General features: G+C 43.7%; 1 protein-coding gene across 1 annotated transcript in view; it reads right to left on the minus strand.

Annotated features, from left to right (window-relative positions):
- Window positions 1–11,577: 11,577 nt before the first annotated feature.
- Window positions 11,578–17,673, minus strand: part of kcnh8 (potassium voltage-gated channel, subfamily H (eag-related), member 8) — a 51,433-nt gene continuing 45,337 nt past the window's right edge. The window contains exon 16 of the mRNA XM_086171434.1: window positions 11,578–13,624. Within this exon, the coding sequence (XP_086027560.1) occupies window positions 13,028–13,624 (597 nt within the window). The 3' untranslated portion in view covers window positions 11,578–13,027. The remainder of the gene's footprint in view (window positions 13,625–17,673) is intronic.

The following is a 17,673-nucleotide window of genomic DNA, read 5'->3' on the forward strand; positions in this document are numbered from 1 at the left end:
GACCAATCCGATTAAAGTGGGCATTTTTCAGTGGTTGGGAAACACTGTTTCAGCTGAACGTATGAATTCTGATGCTCCGATTGTATTCGCGTTTGTACTCCGTACGCTGAGCGCAACATGAAAAAATAGCAAAAAAAAAAAAAAAAACGTATTTTACATGTAATATAAATTTTAAGAAGATGCTTTAACATCAGTGAGTACTTTACCTCTAAAAGGGCAGGGGATTTTGTTTTTGAAATTAAATTAACCCCAAGTGACGGAAGGATTACATGAAATATTCAGAAGTAACCTACTTTCCCGTAATGTTTACAAAATATAACAAGGTTAACAACCGAAAGGTGTAAAGACGTGTGAGTGTATGTGTGTGTGTTTGAGTGAGAGCTAAACTAGACATCACACTGCTTTGGAGATCAAGATCCGAACAGTTTAAAAACTTAGTATTTGAATCAGGGCTGCATATGGAGATGTGTTGCTGACATGCAACCAATCCCATTTCTCATAAAGACATGCAACGATTCACTCGTTCATATTTCAGACAAAAAACATGCAACCATTCACTCTGTCATTTATGTCTTATAAAGACATAGAACCATTAACTCTTACATTCACATGTCCTATAGAGAAATACAGCCATTCATTCACATGTCATTTAAAATCTTGCAAGCATTCACTCACTTATTCACATGTATTATATACATGCATTCATTCACATGTCATATAAAAACATGCAACATTCAGTCACTCATTCACACATCATAAAAAGACATGAAACCAGAAATATGCAGCCGTTCGCTCAGTCATTCATTCATATGTTAAACAGTAAAATGCAAGCATTCGCTCACTTATTCATTCATTACATTGCAGTCATTCAGCGGACGCTTTTATCCAAAGCGGCGATTCAATAACCGAAGATCCAAAGTACCAGATACCAATGTCTTCGTTTTTTTTTTTTGTGTGTGTGTGTGTGTGTGTGTGTGTGTGTGTGTGTAGGGGGTGAGTGGGTAAGTGCGATTAGTGGGTTAGTGCTCGGTGAAGAGGTACGTTTTCAGGTCACGGCGGAAGATGGGCAGCGACCCCGCTGTTCTGACCTTTTCCGGGAGTTCCTTCCACCACCGAGGAGCCGAGACCCGATGGTCACCGCTGGGGTATCTGCGCCGTATCCTCCGGGAGGAATCTGCGAATCTTCCTGACGTTGTGAAGGAGAACAACAGTTGGTTGTCCAGGACCGCACCCAGGTTTCTCGCAGTTGGGGTCGGCCTTACAACGGCGTTGGCGATGGCCGAGAGAAAAAGCAGCTCAGTCTTGTCTGGGTTGAGCTTCAGATGGTTAGTCGCCATCAAATCTGAGATGTCGGACAGGCAAGCTGTAATTCGGGTTTCCGTATGTCATATAGCGAAACCATTCATTCGCTCATTCACACGTCATAGAGACACGCAACCATTTACTCACTCAGACATATGTAGCCCCTGGGACATTTAAATAATAACAATAATACATGGGATTTTTATAGCGCTTTTCATGACACTCAAAGACGCTTCACAAGTAAAACAACAGAAGGAACAGAACATACACAGAATTATTGGGAAGAAGTCCATAATTGCAGAGTGTGGCGATGAGCGCCAGTCCAGGGACGAGCTGGAGGAGCTTCGCCGGTGTGCAGCTGAGTGTCGCGCTGCTGTGAGGAGGCAAGTGTTGGAGCTGGATGTCGGAGATGGATTTTTGGTGGAGGGAGAGATGGTGGAGCAGGTGGAGCAAGAAGATTTCGGCCGATGGAAATGCCGTCTTGCTAGGCGCCATCGGGATCCGGAGTTTCGAGAGGCTAGCCGGCTAGCTAGCCAGCCAGCCAGCCGGCCTGCTCAGGTCGCCGTCGGGATCCGGAGTTTCGAGAGGCTAGCCGGCTAGCTAGCTAGCCAGCCAGCTAGTTTGGTAGCTTGCTGGAGATTGTCCAGGTGAGCCTTTGTCTTTAGTTTGGTTGATTGGTTGGAGAGCGGGAAGCGGCAGCCAAACGCGCCAGCGTCCTCCCGCCCACCATCTTGCCAAAAAAAAAAAAAAAAAAAAAATAGTGTTTCTTTTACTGCTACTAGGGTGGGAATAAGGTAGAGTGAGGTGGAACCAGGTTTGGGTTGTGACAGGAGAGGCGAGGAGGAGGAGGAGGAGGAGAGCTGCATGGCCGTCGTGTTAGTTAGCTAGCTAAGCTAACTGGCTCGCTACCCGCGGACGACAACACACGGCGGCCCCGATAGCGCTCAAGGTGACCCCGAAAAGCCTGGTAGCCCCTCTGGCCACGAGGGGAACGGCGACCAGCCCGTCCCGCCCGCCGCCTCAGCCGACTCCTCCGGTTTATACCGTCAGAAGCTGGACTAAAGAACACCGACATCGATTCTCCGCCAAGCGTGAGTACTTCGCGTTTACTTGGCTAACCGACTAAAGAGGGAGAATTTGCCTCTCATTTTTTTTTTGTCCTCCTACCAACCAAAGAAACGGGCCTGTATGTTTTTTTTTTTTTTTTTTTGGCCCCCACGTTCTTCAGCGTCGATCAGGCCTGCAACTGGGAGGTTTATTTTATTTTTTTATGTTTCTATATGAGCTAATGTGTAGGTGTGAGCCCACAAATTAACGAGTTAAACAAAGGTTCATTTTTATTTTCTTCAGACGCATTCTCATTTCTGTTTTACAAGTTATTTTTGTAAAGTGCTTCGGCGATTGGTTTCTACAAATGGTATTTTTTTTCGATCTTTGAAGAAGGGGTGAATACATTTTAGGAATAATTCTCGTCCCACGGCGCTGACCTCATAACACACACACATACAACATACAGAGGGTTGCGATATCTCCGTCCGAAGATTGGCGTCCATCCCAGCGGAAGGTTGGCGATTCAATCCTCTGTCAAAATCTCCTCAAGCTACTGAAACCCCAGTTGTTCCTGATGGCTGGGTCACACACACACACACACACACACACACACAGCGGGCGCTGTTGTCCTCTCGCGATGTGGTTTACAATTAGTCCACGTAAATGTTCTCTGAAGGCCACGGCTGACGCCGAATGGAGATTAAGCGCTTCGAAATGCGACAGAACCCTGGCTCGCGGCAATTAAGGTCAGACACAAAAACAGCTTTTCCGACGCCGCATTTATAAAACTGTCGGCGCCGGATGTTTCCATGGGATTCTTTTGGAGAAACCAAACAAGGAAGGGGGGGAATTTGTTATTCTGGTACCTTGGTGATGTTGCAGATAGAGGGGGTTTGGCCCAACTGTGTCAAAACAATGCTGATGGAAATCAATTTCGCCTCAAAGCAAGTCTCGATATGCATGTGAATGGTTGTATGTCTTTATTTGGTGCGCGGTGACGTGCGGTGAGGTGCGTGGCAGGGGAGGCACCGACTCTCAAAGTCAGATTTACAAAATACTATATATGTATTCAACAGAGAAGCAGAAACTGACAATTTACCAACCGGCTGCTTGCACATTGTCTACTGGTTGTTTTATCTCCATTAACGACATTTTTCACACACACATAGGTCATGTACATATTTGTCTTATTGTTTTGGAGCCAATCATGTTGTTCCAGCATTTATCACTTCCAGTTTTGATTGAAAGTCCAATTTAAATGAGCGATCTTCTATTTTTGCAATCAGGTAAAAAATGAGAAGCAAACGGACTGACGCGTTGCATTTGACTTTCACGACTTGCCTGTTTCTCTAGCATATTAGCCGCGATGCTTTTTGTCTGTAATACGTGAAGAAGAAAAATAGCGGAAAGAGCACGTGTGCTCGCAGACGCCCTCTTCAGTGAGGCAGAGGTACTGCCTGCCTCCCCACTTGCTTTTTCACCGCGGCGTTTTGTCAGATGCGGAAGGCTTATATGATCCAGACAGTGACGTGCGGTGAGGTTCATGGCTGGTGAGGCACTGACGTCATCAGTCAGATTTACAAACATATGAACCCTACGGAGTAGCTTATTCACCGTTTTATTGGCAGCAGTTAACCTGTTTTGTTTGAAATATCATATCAGCATTCTTTACATATACAAACTGTAGCATAGGAAAAGCACGTTTTAAAAAAAAAAAAAAACATTATTATCTCTTACCTTTACCTTTAAATGAAGCCCATGCGGTTTTCCTTTAGCTTAGCATTGTGGATGCTGATGTTGAGTCTTTGCTGTTCATTCAAAGCCAAATCTATCCTGGACGTCCCGAATGTTTTTAGCGCGATTTGACTTTGAATGTGAGTGGCCGACCGCTCATGTTTGATTAGGCTTCTTTGCAGATTCTTCAGGTCACAATATCCCATTTGACTCCAGACATTGTAAGAGATTGAGAAAAGAATGCAGGAAAAGCAGAAAATGTGCTTTCTTAGTGGACATCCACACAAAAATAACTGGATGGCTGCACTTGACTTGCTAACTGTTTACAGTAGCTTGCTAATGCTAATTCTATTATTCTTTAGCCAAGTAGTAAGAAGGATCCGTGGGATCACCAGTGCCCCCTACCTTGAGGCACCGTCACTGCGTGCCTCACTTAGTGTGTCTTTGCTGTCGCTTTACGATCACGTTACAGTTGTTGACAAAAAAAATTATACACATCAGCAAAAGTATGGAAATTAAGTTTATATATTAGTGCTTAAAGTGTTTGAAAATTTTAATAGTGACATCCACAGAGACAGCAGTACGGTCTCAGCCGCTTAGCATGCTAGCACAGTTAGCAGAATCATTGCGCAATCCATAGTGGGGTCCGCTGGCTGCCGTGTCACCACACGTCTCTTCTTTATATTTATGTTTTATTTACAACGCTAAATGTGAAATTTTTTTCAGCGATTTTGAAAAAAAATGACTAAAAAGGGTGATGTTAGATGGAAAATAACTTTATGATACAAATCACTGAATAAATAGAGCCATTCAATTTATTTTTTCATTAGACATTTTTTTCTTTCCATGATGCCATGTGGTTTTTAAACTACATTTCTAACAATTCATGCTGATCATGTTATCCATGAAGTGATGGCATCCCGCCATTACATTGCAGTGTATCCACATCAATGCCGTTTTTAAGAAGAGGAATTAAGAAATACAAGTGATCCCTAAATGTCCAGGAAGAGAAAAGTTGATGCAGATGGAAAGCTGTTTCGAGAAAGATGGGAAGGCCAATACATGTTTGTGCTTCACAGAGAAACCTGGCAACACAACTGGGCGAAAAGACACACAGCTATATTTATTTAAAGTACATTTGGTTACATTAACTTACATTTATACGGTTACTATTACATGTGGCATTGAGAAGCAGATTCCAGCTTGGATGCATCAGAGTAGACGGGTGTCCGTCAAAAACTGAGCTATAATTAACATTTTCTTGATGCGTTTTTTTTCTTGCTACTCCAAGACATGGAGCGTGAATGGTTTCACGTTCAATATAATTAATATAATTATAATAGTTATTTTATTTTTACATTTATTAGTAGCCTGTGGTTACTGTTGAAATTTTATTCAGAAGGCTGCATATAAAGAGGCATAATTTAATTTTTATTTAAGAAAAACATGCCATTGATGTGTTTTTTTAATCCAAATTTCGGTTCTGCATGTGTACGTTATTAAGTTATATATTGTCTAGTGTTAAGCTTTGCGTGTTTCATATTCAGTTTTTAAGCAAAACTTGTTTGGGTCCATATGAAAAGGTTCATTGTTATAGCCGGAGGATTTTTTTTTTTTAAGTTAATATCAATGTTGGCTTGTGACTTTATCTCAGTTTTGAATTTTGGCCCACTGTGTATTTGAATTTGTCATGTGAACGTGAGGACATATATTAAAGTTTATGCAAACATTACGTTGGGGTCATACAAAGAGATTAATTGCATTTGCTCAACGTGAGTAAAAAAAAATGAGCAGCTCAACTCAGTTCAACTGAATTTTCCACTGAACTTCAACAGGAAAATACACACATTCAGCTGTATTGACAATAAAAATAATAAATAAAAAATAAATAAATAAATAATAAATAAATAAATAAATAATAAAATAAAAATAATGCACTGATCTGTAATTTCCATCACAGATCAGTGGACAATATTTACACATTTATTCTTGATCGTTATTTGTCTTTTTTATGATGACACAGGAATTTCAGATCAAACCTGGAACCTTTTTTTCCGCCTGCTGTGTGATTAACACCTTTACAAAATGCGTTTGCACATCGGCAAAGAACTGGAAGAGACGTAAAGCTATAAATATTTGACCCGATAAGGATAATGAATGCACGAGGCCTCTGGGCGCAAAACATACATTTCCAAATAGCAGGTCAGATCAGCAGTGTATTGTTGAAAACTGGTAAAAAAACAAATAAATACATTTCTGTGGAGATGATCAGTCATCCGGGTCACGGGGCTTCTGAATCGTCTGAAGATCATTACGTTCCTTCTAGAACTCTGGCAAGCTTGGCATGAAATAAAAAACTTTAAAATAAATTAAACCGGGTATAAATATTCAGCCTTTTTTTAATTTTATCGATGATTTACGGGTCAAAGCGTCCGACATTCGCCGCTCCCCCATCGAGACGCCGGACCGTCGAACCCGGCGCTTCCCATCTGCTGTCAAGCCGGTTGTGACGGATGGTTTCGGATAAAATATTTAAAACGTCTCCGCGGCTGACGAGCCCCCCTCGCTCCCCCCGACGCCGTTTATCGCATATAATTCCCGGCGCAAAATGACCTTTAAACATGTTGAGACGAGGAAAAACTCACACGACTCTGTCTGACGGAGGTAATGGTTTAACCCCAACTGCCCCTTTTCTGTTGCATCAAACACATCTTTGATTATATATATAGATACCTTTTTTTTTTAAATCAAGAGTGATATTTTCTGATATTTCACAGACGGGGAATAATCCTGTCAGCGCTCTTCGGCGAACGCGGATGATAATGTCAATTACCAAACACGTCTTTGGCATTTCTTCACGTTATTACATTGACTCAAACACGCCAACACACACCCTGATGGGACCCGGCCTATAAATCCGCTTTAAAAAAAAAAAAACACGCGAGAACACGAAAGATTTTTTGAAGAGTAGAAATACTTGCGTAGAAATAAATCCATTGTGCAATGTGCAGCAACTCCGCTGTTTTCTGATCTTTATGTTATATATATATTTTATACATATATATGAGTCATATAAACAAATATTTTTAAATATAGATATATGTGTGGAAATAATATATATTACTATTATTATTATAATATATAATTATTTAAAAAAAAAAAATTTATAACAGACACCTTGAATAGAATGAAATGTTTAGATGTTTTCTCCTCATTTTTCAATAAAGGGTTATATTTCCGGGCGGCAAAGGTGTTGCGTGTCTCTACATGTGGCTGCCAACTGATTGGAGTGAAGCTCACTTTACCAACCGAGCCACAAAAACACCACCTATGTCGGAATTCTGATTTCCTGACTTCAAGCTTGTGACTTGAGTCCGTATTATTATCTGACTTATTGTTCCCTTTTTAAAGAGAACTCTTCCTTGGAAGACGAATAGGCATAAATATGAGACGAGCAATATTTACTATTTGTCTCATACTAGAACGTGTTGTTAAAAATGCCCAAGGAATTGTTATTTCTTTAAAAAAACCCAATTTATAACATATTTAAACTTTTTTTTTTACATGCTTGGTTGTAACATAACAAGTTTGCTCGTGTTCACTGGCTTTCCACTTGGGTCGGTACTTTATAAACGGTAATTAGGCCTCATTGTGTTGCTTTTGGGTGTCATTTCCAGTCCAAAGGAACCAAAGGGACTGATGCTAGGCTACATAGCTTTCCAAGGGACAAGACGATTTATCCTTTATTAATCCCCAAGAGGAAATTCGTTCTCTGCAATCAACCCATCATGGATGAACCACGAGCAGTCGAACAGCGCCAAGGGAGCACCGTCTTGCTCAACGACCCTTCGACGAACCGGGAATCGAACCAGAACCGATCAGCTCCAAAGACGATGCGTTAGCTAGGAATCAGACCCGGGTCAACTTCTTGGAAGGCAGCTACGCTAACCACTATACCACCAATGCATTTACTTACTAAATTATCTGCACTGTGTTCTCGCCCCCTTCTCTCCAGATGCATTTAGCCAAGCTAAGCTAAGATGACGATGCTACATCAAACCGCCGCGCCTGCAGTTTTCTTTCACAAGCGAACAAAAGGTCCTCGGGAAGTGAGTGAAGCCCGCTGGAGGAAGCGCCACAGATGTTCTCCTGCGAGGACGTCAACAACCCGCTTCTGCAGGAGTAGCATCTGATGACCAAAGATCGGGTATGAGCACGATCACGGACGAAGCTGACGGTCAGTCAGCACAGCTGTTAGCATAGCACTGTTAGCATAGTAGCGCATACATCTTTGTTCGACTTCATTTTGAGCGTTGTGACATCAACATCAATACCAGGCAAGGAGTTAAAAGGTTTTTTTTTTACAATTTGATACAAACTAAGATATGTTGAGAGATCGTTTTTATGCAGCTGCTACAAATATTGATCAAATAACATCTTGGTAGCCGGGTATCCTGCTAGTCGACCATCTTAAGTGATTAGAAGAAAGAAGCTATTCTGCCGTTGCTACTGTATCCTCTCTTGATGGGCATTGGTCAAAACCAAGTTAGGAAGCTATTAATCTCTGCTCCTGACATCTGCATTGCTCAGCCATCTTTCCACACCGACCGCCGCTTGTAACCGCATTCCCCCCCGGGGAGCGGCTCAGACTCATTCATCACACACACAAGTTACTGCTTTACAACACACTCGCTGTCTGGGAGTGAATTGGAGAACGTCCTTGCGAGGAGGACTCTCTCCGTTCTTCTGCGTCTTTTGCTGAGGATGTGCTCCTTTCAGCGGAATAAAGTGTTCATTTGAATGGAAGGGTGAATGCCAAAGTGTGTGTGTGTGTGTGTGTGTGTGTGGTACATTTCATTGTGTGTCCGGATGAAAAGACCGGGATGAATGGTCGGCGTATTTAGGTCAGAGCGTAACGAACAATATGGCGAGAGCGGGTTGAACATAGCTGATGGAGCGGTGTGAAAATAAGCAAGGATTCCCAGGTATCAAATCAATCTGTAGCCTGCCGCTTACACGGCGTCACACTCCGAGGTTGGGAATAATGCGCGGCTACGGCGAAGCGGAGCGGTGAATAAAAGATGAGTTTGTAAGCAGGTGGGGAAAAATGACGCATGACGAGATTAAACGGGGGACGGGTCCTGGAGACGGCAGGCCTGAACAACAGTCACCCAGCAGATGTGCTGAAGGCGCTCCTACATGCGAACATAAACACCCTAAAATCCAAACTTGCCTCCACCCACCTGCAGCTCCCTTCTGACTAAAACACATTAGCATTCATCCAAATGCAAAAAAAAAAAAAAAAAAAAACACAAACCCCAACAATTTTTTTTTTTTTTCACTTGGTGGACATGTAGTGTATTTATATTTTATGGACATGTTGGTAAAGTGTCATTATCTATACCAGGTTTTAGTCGAGGCCATTCCAGTACAACTGTCCAATCTCCTCAATCTTTATTAATAACAATCAATAACTCCTACTTTTTTACATTACATTACATTTGGCAGACGCTTTTATCCAAAGCGACTTACAATAGAGGACATAAGCACTGCAAATAACACTTGCAAATACAAGATGCACAGGAAATATACAGAACAGTAAGCTGTTTTTTTTTTTTTGTTTTTTTTGTAAGACAAAAATGTACACATACGTACACACACACACACACACACTGCATAGCCTAACTTGGTGCCTAACCTGATCTGGGGCAGCTCAAGCATCAGCGCAGTAAAAAGTCCTGAAAGAGAAACGTTTTTACCTGTTTTTGAAGGTTGAGAGAGATAATGCTAGTCTTGTTGCTTCCGGAAGTTTGTTCCACCACCGAGGTAGTAGAACTGAGAACAGTTTTGCCTGAGATCGCTTAGAGCGAGCAAAAGGTACTGCTAGTAGGTTTGTATTAAAGGAACGCAGCTCTCTGCCAGAAACATAAGGTCTTACCACTTGCTGCTAGAAAACTAACAATGCTTGATTTTACACAACTTAGCCACATTTAGCTCCAGGGAGGAAGTTGTTGAGATTTTCAGTATATCTTGAAGATGCTTATTAGTGAGTTTGGTCCTGTTTTTTTTTTTTTTTTTGACCTCAAGGCTGGAGAAGAGCTTTTCACTCCCCCCCCCCCCCTCAAAAAAAGCCCCATGAAAGTTCAGGGAAAGCGGGGGGTCAATTCTCTCTCAAAAAAAATGTCCAAGCTGATCTTCTTGGTTTGCTCGGTTTTGAGTGCAGAATTTCACTACAGGTCAATTCGGAGCATCAGCGTGATTAAATGCTCCCGTCCAACTAGTTGGCTTTCTGTCCTTTTTCAGTGACATCTTGCCTCGCTTGCCATGGAAAACCTCCCTTAACCGAATCTGCCATGCTAGGTAGGGCAGGCGGCCATCCAATCGGAGGGTTGGCCGATCGGTTGAGTTGTTCCCGATGACCCGGTTAGCTGCCTTGAGCGTTCGTCCACAGTCTTCCTGCGGTTTCTTAGCTGATCTGGTGATCTTCTTCGCCCACTTCATCCCAGAGGTGATGCCCCACTACCAAAGATCGCAGTCATGATATATCAAGTTAAGGATAATAAAAGAACCATGCAGGATTTTAATTTCTTTTTATCAACAGCAACAACGGCCCTCGTCAGTATGCTTCTGGCGTGTTAGCATGTCCATTTTTGCTTTAGACATTCGCGCATTGTAATCAGAAGACGACCCGTGGGGGGGAACCGAGGAGCCATCATGTCGGTCGTTCATTTCTTCCTCGCTTCGGCATCTAACGACTTTTCCTTTAAGAAATGTCATTTGTCCGAATTAAAGATTTAAAGGGCATTATGGATGCTATTTTAGACCCGAGTGTGATGAGATTATACCGGAGGACATCTTGCAGATTGGGGTCCGCTGGGTCTGCACTGTGGAGATTTTCCCCAATGTGGATGTTGGACAATAACTTATGGTGACGGTTATTTGGTTGTGGCTTTGTATATTTTTGTATTTCCCCTGAAATCCCAGTGTCTAACAGAAAAATTTAAATATAATTTCTGCTAGAATGGGCCAATCAGACTCGGAAACAGAAGGACGGGGTTGACCGACATGTCATGGTATGTTGATGCCATTTCTTTACATCGTGATATGATGTTCAATTAAAAAAAAAAAAAAAATCAAATTCTCGGTCAATCATTGTCAAATGCAGTCGTCGTGGCAACTGGACTTCTCTCCTCTATAGTTGGCCTTGGGGAGTTTCTGTGCAGGGGTTGCGTATCAGGCATTGGTCCAAGTTGAGAGGGTTGGTTATGTTTCATAGCCCGCTATCGTTTCTGGAAATGCTATTAATAAAGCATAAAAAAAATATAAAAAAAAATGTTTTTTTATTGTTATCATCCTTTCTTTGGGAGTGTAATGACATGATGCCCATAAAAAAATCTTCAGTTCTGTGCAGGAGAAGTCAAACACGGTGATGTGCGGAAAATATCGGTTCCCTGAACCCCGACGAGCGCGAATACACAAACAAAACAAGCGTTAACAGTCATATTTGTCGTTTATTAGCATAACGGTTTTGTATCTAATATCAAAAAATTGGAGAGAGAAAAAAAAAAACAAAGTATCATGACATTACATTCCATTCTCAAACAAGCAGAGCCAAACCCACCGTACGTCGATTCGAACGAGAACAGCGGATTCGTCAAGTTCTGACCTTTTTTTTTTTTCCTTTTTCAGATCACCCAACTGATGAGACCCAAGTCTTGCATTTTTTTGAATAGGTAAAAAAATACATATTTAGTAATAATACATTCATAGAAATATAAAAGCGCCTTACTTTCCTTATTGTGCGGGGTAATGTGGGGTGTATTGCCTTTGCTCTTAACAGCTGAGAAAATTTATATCAGAGAGAAGCAACCCTGGAATATCATCAGGGCAATGGCCGCCATTACGGGACCCCGAAACAATTTTAATATTGCTGTCTTTTGCTCCGGGGGGAGCGGGGGAGGGGGGGGGTCTGACAACAACGCAGGGAAAAAAAAAAAAAATCACCCAGCTGTTTCAAATGAGCCCCACATTCGCTAAATACGAATCAGCGTATTAGAAGCTGGGTTAAAAAAAAAAAAAGGATCAACAGTGTTTTCCTATAATTAGATAAATGGCAAACTGGATTTCCACAGGGTGACATGCAGAATGTTAATGTGTGTCTACAGGCACTACTCAAAAGGCTCGGAAAAGCATGCAGAGATGTGAGAGGGGAGCAGGGAGGAGGAGGAGGAGGAGGCTGGTTGGAGACAAATACCAAAGAGCCAAGGAGGGAGGAAGAGTCCCTATTCTCAGTGTGACAGACGACAGCAGGGGCTGTGTTGCCTGAGGCGACCGACCCTTCGCCGCCGTCGCCTCCAAAAAAAACCCAGCTGCGACCGTCCACTCCTTTCCAACCTATCCATGTATTTCAGGTCCGTGTCATCCGAAGCAGGCGGAGAAGGAAAGTTGGAGGTTAAAGGGTCGGAGGAAGGTGCTCTCGTCTCCAAAATGTAGCCTCCGTTACCAACGATGCTTGTTTTCGCATACCCTGCTTCTACCGGGCAATCTGCAGCTCTAATTTGTTGGGAGTAAGCAGAGGTATTCCCGGCATTTGCTGAATTCTCGCTGAAAACGCCTGAGGGTAATCATGGTAGTAGCTGTGGGAATAAAGGGTCGGGGGCTGGGGTGGGTGGGAAGGACACGCAGGGGTCAGGAGAGGACCGAATCCAGAGAGCTGCCACTTTACAGCTCGGTCGGTGATCCGGACCTTCGAGTCCCGTCTCACAATCCCAGCTTTCTACAAGGTAAAGCTAAAACACCTAATCTTTCTGTATTTGTTTCCATGCATGCAAAGTGGACTTTTTAAATACATGCCCGTTGAACGAAACAGTTTGCCATTGTCCTCCGACCGTCAGTCCACCCCCCCTGAAAAAAGTGTCTCGGAGACGAATGGCGGGGGGAGCTATGAACCGGTTTGGTTCTGGCAGGCCTCTGCAAGTCCACACTGAGGAGAGCACCCCGAGCTCAGATGAGGGCTTCCAGCTCCCCCGTCCTGCGGAGGTGGACTAAAGACCCTTGACCTGATTGAGCTGGAAATCTCATCTTTGTGGTAATAAGTCTCTGGCGAGCCTTGAGGCGAGGAAGGCAGGTGTTGCTCTGCGCCGACAGAGGTGGGTTGTAGCTGAAGGGCAGTCGAACCGAGGGGCGACTGAGGGGTTGAACCGAAGATAGCCGGGTACCCAAGCTTGAGATCTTGGGGTCTGTGAGCGAGGGAGTCCATGTGGCGAATGGCGCCGTGCTGCTGGGGTACCGTAAGGGGAGAGGAGGGAAGTGACATGGGCGTGTCTGTCCAGGGAGACGCCGTCTGAGATGAAGATGGCGAAGGGTACTGGGACTGGGGATGGATGGAGTGCGGCAGGCAGGTGTGATGGCCCGGAGAGAAGTGGGTCGGGCATACGACCGACGGTTGAGGCACCGGGGAGATGAGGGTCTCCATGAGTTGGGCCATCCTTCTCATCATGTGGCCGAGGTCGGCCACTTCCCTCCCAAGGGTTCTCACCTGCAGGATACCAATCAAGCACAGCAAAGGTATATGATAAGATAACCTTTTGGAAAGCGGTTCATTAAAAATCCTTGAACTCTGTGTCACTAGCATATTCTAGCACGATGGTCGCCAACCTTTCTACTGCCGCAGACCGGTTGACGTCTGTTTTTAACTCATTTTGTTAGCTTTGGGGTTACAATTTTGGCACTCAAGTGACTGAGATGTAACCGAGAGACTCCGGTTATTTTTCAAAATAAAGGTTGTTCAGACTCAGCTAATAAATCCAATTGATTGTTTCTTGTGCGGCCCGGTATCAATTGGTCCACGGACCGGTAGGCCCGGGAGTTGGGGACCACTGTTCTAGTACTAGTTGTCACTTTCACAAAGTTGTAGCTTTCTATGACGATCAAATTCAACTTGGTTACCAAGCTCCACATCAGCGGAACCATCCTCCAATCTCAATCCAGGAGGGCAGGCATCCAATTTTTGTCAAAGAATGTGCTTAAAACCTGTCTTTTTGAGAGATCGTAACCAGGATTAGTGCAGCCCCTTGTTACTGTATGCCGCCGTAGCCTTAGTTTGCCAAGAGATATCCGATGATGCACCTCCAAACTCTCCTATCCCGTCTGCATGCACGATAGTAACCCTTGTATCTTCTCCCAACTCCTCGGGCTCCTTCATTTTGCAGGTTTCCAAGGGGTGTGGCTTGATTTACCGCAGTGTCTCGCAAGGCATCCACTACTCCTGTTTCCATTATGAATGTCACAGCTATTATCTATGTATCTGTCAGCACTACCGGAATTGGAAGTAATAGATCCATGTAGCATCTGTCCTCTTGGCTCTGTTTCTCTTTTTTTTTGTACCCCAACCGGTAGAGATAGAAGGCCGCGATTGGCCCTGCCAATGAACCATCTGCTCCTGCCAGTCAAAGCTATCATGTCCATCTATCAGGCCAACCGTGCATATTAGCGCCGCTGGATATACATCAGCCCTCGACAGGACGCCCAGCTCCGGGTAGGAAGTCCATACATCACAACGTGATCAGGCTACACTTCCACACGTAGTAATCTTGGGTATATAAGGGGAAAGTACACTTCCACTTGACATACCGTGCTCAAATTCCATGTATGAATATTGTTGCTTTCCTATATAAGGCCTCAGGGCTCTGAATTCAAGCCAGATGATGAACTTAGCAAGCATGCATTTTTTTGTTTATTCCAAAAAACATTGTCTTCAGTGTTGTTTTTCAGTTAATTATCCAAATGCACTTGCAGGTTAGGGGTAATCAAGGACGGAGATGGAAATGTGCTTATAAATAAGGATAGTGGGAGGGCAAGATGGAAAGAGCACTTTGAAGACCTGAAGGTCAGAGGAATGTTGGAGGAGGTTCAACTAGAAAGTCGGGATCATTAGGGTCGGAGGCAGAGGAGAAAAAAAAAAGAGTGAAGAGCGAGAAGGCAGTTTGTCTTGATGACAAATCGTTGGCGATATGGGAATGTCTTTGAGAGGTGGCGGTAAAGTTCCTTTTTTCAAGGGAAATGTGCAGAGTTGCAGTAACTTCTTTTCTTCGTCTTTTCCTTTCGGCTTTTCCCTTCAGGGGTCGCCAAAGCGAATGAACCTCCTCCATCTAACCTTAATCCCTGTATCCTCTCATCTCGCACCAAATAACGTCATGTCCTCTTTCACTACGTCTATAAATCTTCTCTTTGGACTTCCTCTGGACTCCCTGCCTGGCGGCTCAAATCCCAGCATCCATCGACCAATATATTCACTATCACTCCTCTGTACGTGACCCAAGCATCTCTCACTGACCTCCCAGAAGAACCTCAAAATCTCACTTCTTCTACCTCAAGCTCTGCTTCCAGTCTTCTCCTCAAAGCCACTGTCTCCAAACCTTACCGCATCGCTGATCTCACCACTATCTTGTAACCTTTCCTTTCATTCTGGCTGATATTCTTGTATGGTATAGTACCCCTAGCACTTTTCTCCACCTGTTCCAACCTGCTTGAACCTGTTTCTTCACCTCTCTTCCGCACTCTCCATTGCTCTGGACTGTTGACCCTAAGTACTTGAAATCCTCCAGCTTCTTTATCTCCACTCCTTGTAGCCTCACCGTTCCATGTGGGTCTCTCTCATTCACACTCATATATTCTGTCTTGCTGCAACTAACCTTTCCGGAGCATACCTCCACCTCTCTAGATTGTCCTCCAACTCCTACCTTCTCTCACTACAGCTCACAATGTCATCTGCAAACATCATGGTCCATTGAGACTCCTCTTCTGTCAGCCTGTCCATCACCACTGCAAACAAGAAGGGGCTCGGATCTGATCCCTGATGTAGTTCCACCTCCACCATGACCTTCTTTGTCACACTTACAGCACACCTCACCACTGTTTCACACCTTGCATACAAGTCCTGCACCAATCTAAAATACTGTACTTCTCTGCCACCCCAGACTTCCTCTTACAATACCGTAGTTCATTTCTCGGCATCCTGTCGTATTCTAGGTCTACATCGGCCCACTGCAGCTCCCTCTGACCTGCTCTGACCCTCTCTACCAGCATTCTCTATAGCTGCAGTAACTATTGGGGTTTTGATGCACGACACTGTGGAAGAGGGGTTCAGAAGAGTGATTTCAATGTGTGAGCAGTGGTTTCACGCTGAGGAAGAGCTCCACAGAGTTTTACCCTGAGATTAGTGGGGTCGGAAGGACCTGGAATTGTTGATTTAGAGAAGTGTAGTGGCAGAGAAGTATGTTAGAGTGGTCCAAGGACAGTGTGACAGTGGTGAAGTGTACATCTAGGGTCCTCCCCTTAGCAACCTCCTATTTGCTATGGTGATGGACAGGCTGACAGGTTAAGTCCAACAGGAGTCTCCACGGACCGTAATGTTTTCATATATTGTTGAGCGGGGAGCAGTCGGAGACCCTGGAGAGATGGAGATTGTTCTCTGGAGAGAAGAGCAAAGAGTGGGGAGTGTAGAAAAGAGGTGAAGGGCAAGATTTGATATCGGAGGTTTGCACAGGTTAGACGTCTTGGGAGACAAAGTCAGAGAGGCCAGATTGAGATGGTCTGGACATGGGAAAAGGAGAGAGTGAACGTTCTGGCCGGCTCAAAAGATGTTGAAGGAAAAGGGGGGAAGACCAAAGAGGAGATATGTGGATACAGTGAAGGACATGAAGTGGAAGAACATGAGGTGCTAATTTACGCTCACGTTACGCAAGAAACAAAGTTTCAGAAATTAAGGATACAGATAGTACATGGAGAATGTACATTCTTGGGCAGCGTTATGGAAGGGGAATTTCTCTCCCTAGTAACACTGATGCCATGTTGCCTTCTTCCTCTTCTTTTGCTTCTTCTCTGTTCCTTTCACTTCACTCACTTGAGCATACAACACATTGCTGCCCCCAAACGACTGCTTGCGGTACTGCTCTATTTGCTGCATTTGTCTACGCATTTGAAAAACAAGGTAATGGCTCCATCCGTAAGTGAGCTGCAGAGGCGGAGTACAGGGCCAAGATGGAAAAAGAGGAGCGTCAAGGTGAAATGTTGGATCTCCGGTTGCGTGAATGCTTTTGCATTTAAGGAAAAAAAAAATCTCCATTCTTTCTGCAATCCTCCCATCCCCGCTCCTCTCTCTTTTTGTCTGATAAAAAGCTTGCAACAAAACTCTGGCCTTGATTAAAAATAGAAAAAAGCTGAGAGTGACGGCAGCGTTCCATCCGACACGCTGTCGGTGTGATTTTGCTCCGTGGAAGAAGAGCGGTGGCAATGAATGACCGCAACCCACTTTGGCTGGAGGAACACATCGCTAAAACAAAGATTATTACCCGATTCATAACTTAAACATCTATATCTTATTAAAAAAAAAAAAAAATCTATTATGTTTAATAGAGCCTTAACAAACATAATACTCCATGATTGCTTTTTTACTGATAGTGCAGGGCAACACGAGAAAAACAGTCATTTTGATGTGATAACGGCTGGCGATGGAAAATCAACAATTAGAAACATAAAACATCATTCTTATTAAATTTTTTTTAATCAAGTTTAGATTAGATTAGA

Source organism: Fistularia commersonii, chromosome 24 (genome assembly GCF_037954325.1).
Source record: "Fistularia commersonii isolate RoL2024-O1a breed Wild chromosome 24, RoL_Fcom_v1.0, whole genome shotgun sequence".
NCBI classification, from domain to species: domain Eukaryota; kingdom Metazoa; phylum Chordata; class Actinopteri; order Syngnathiformes; family Fistulariidae; genus Fistularia; species Fistularia commersonii.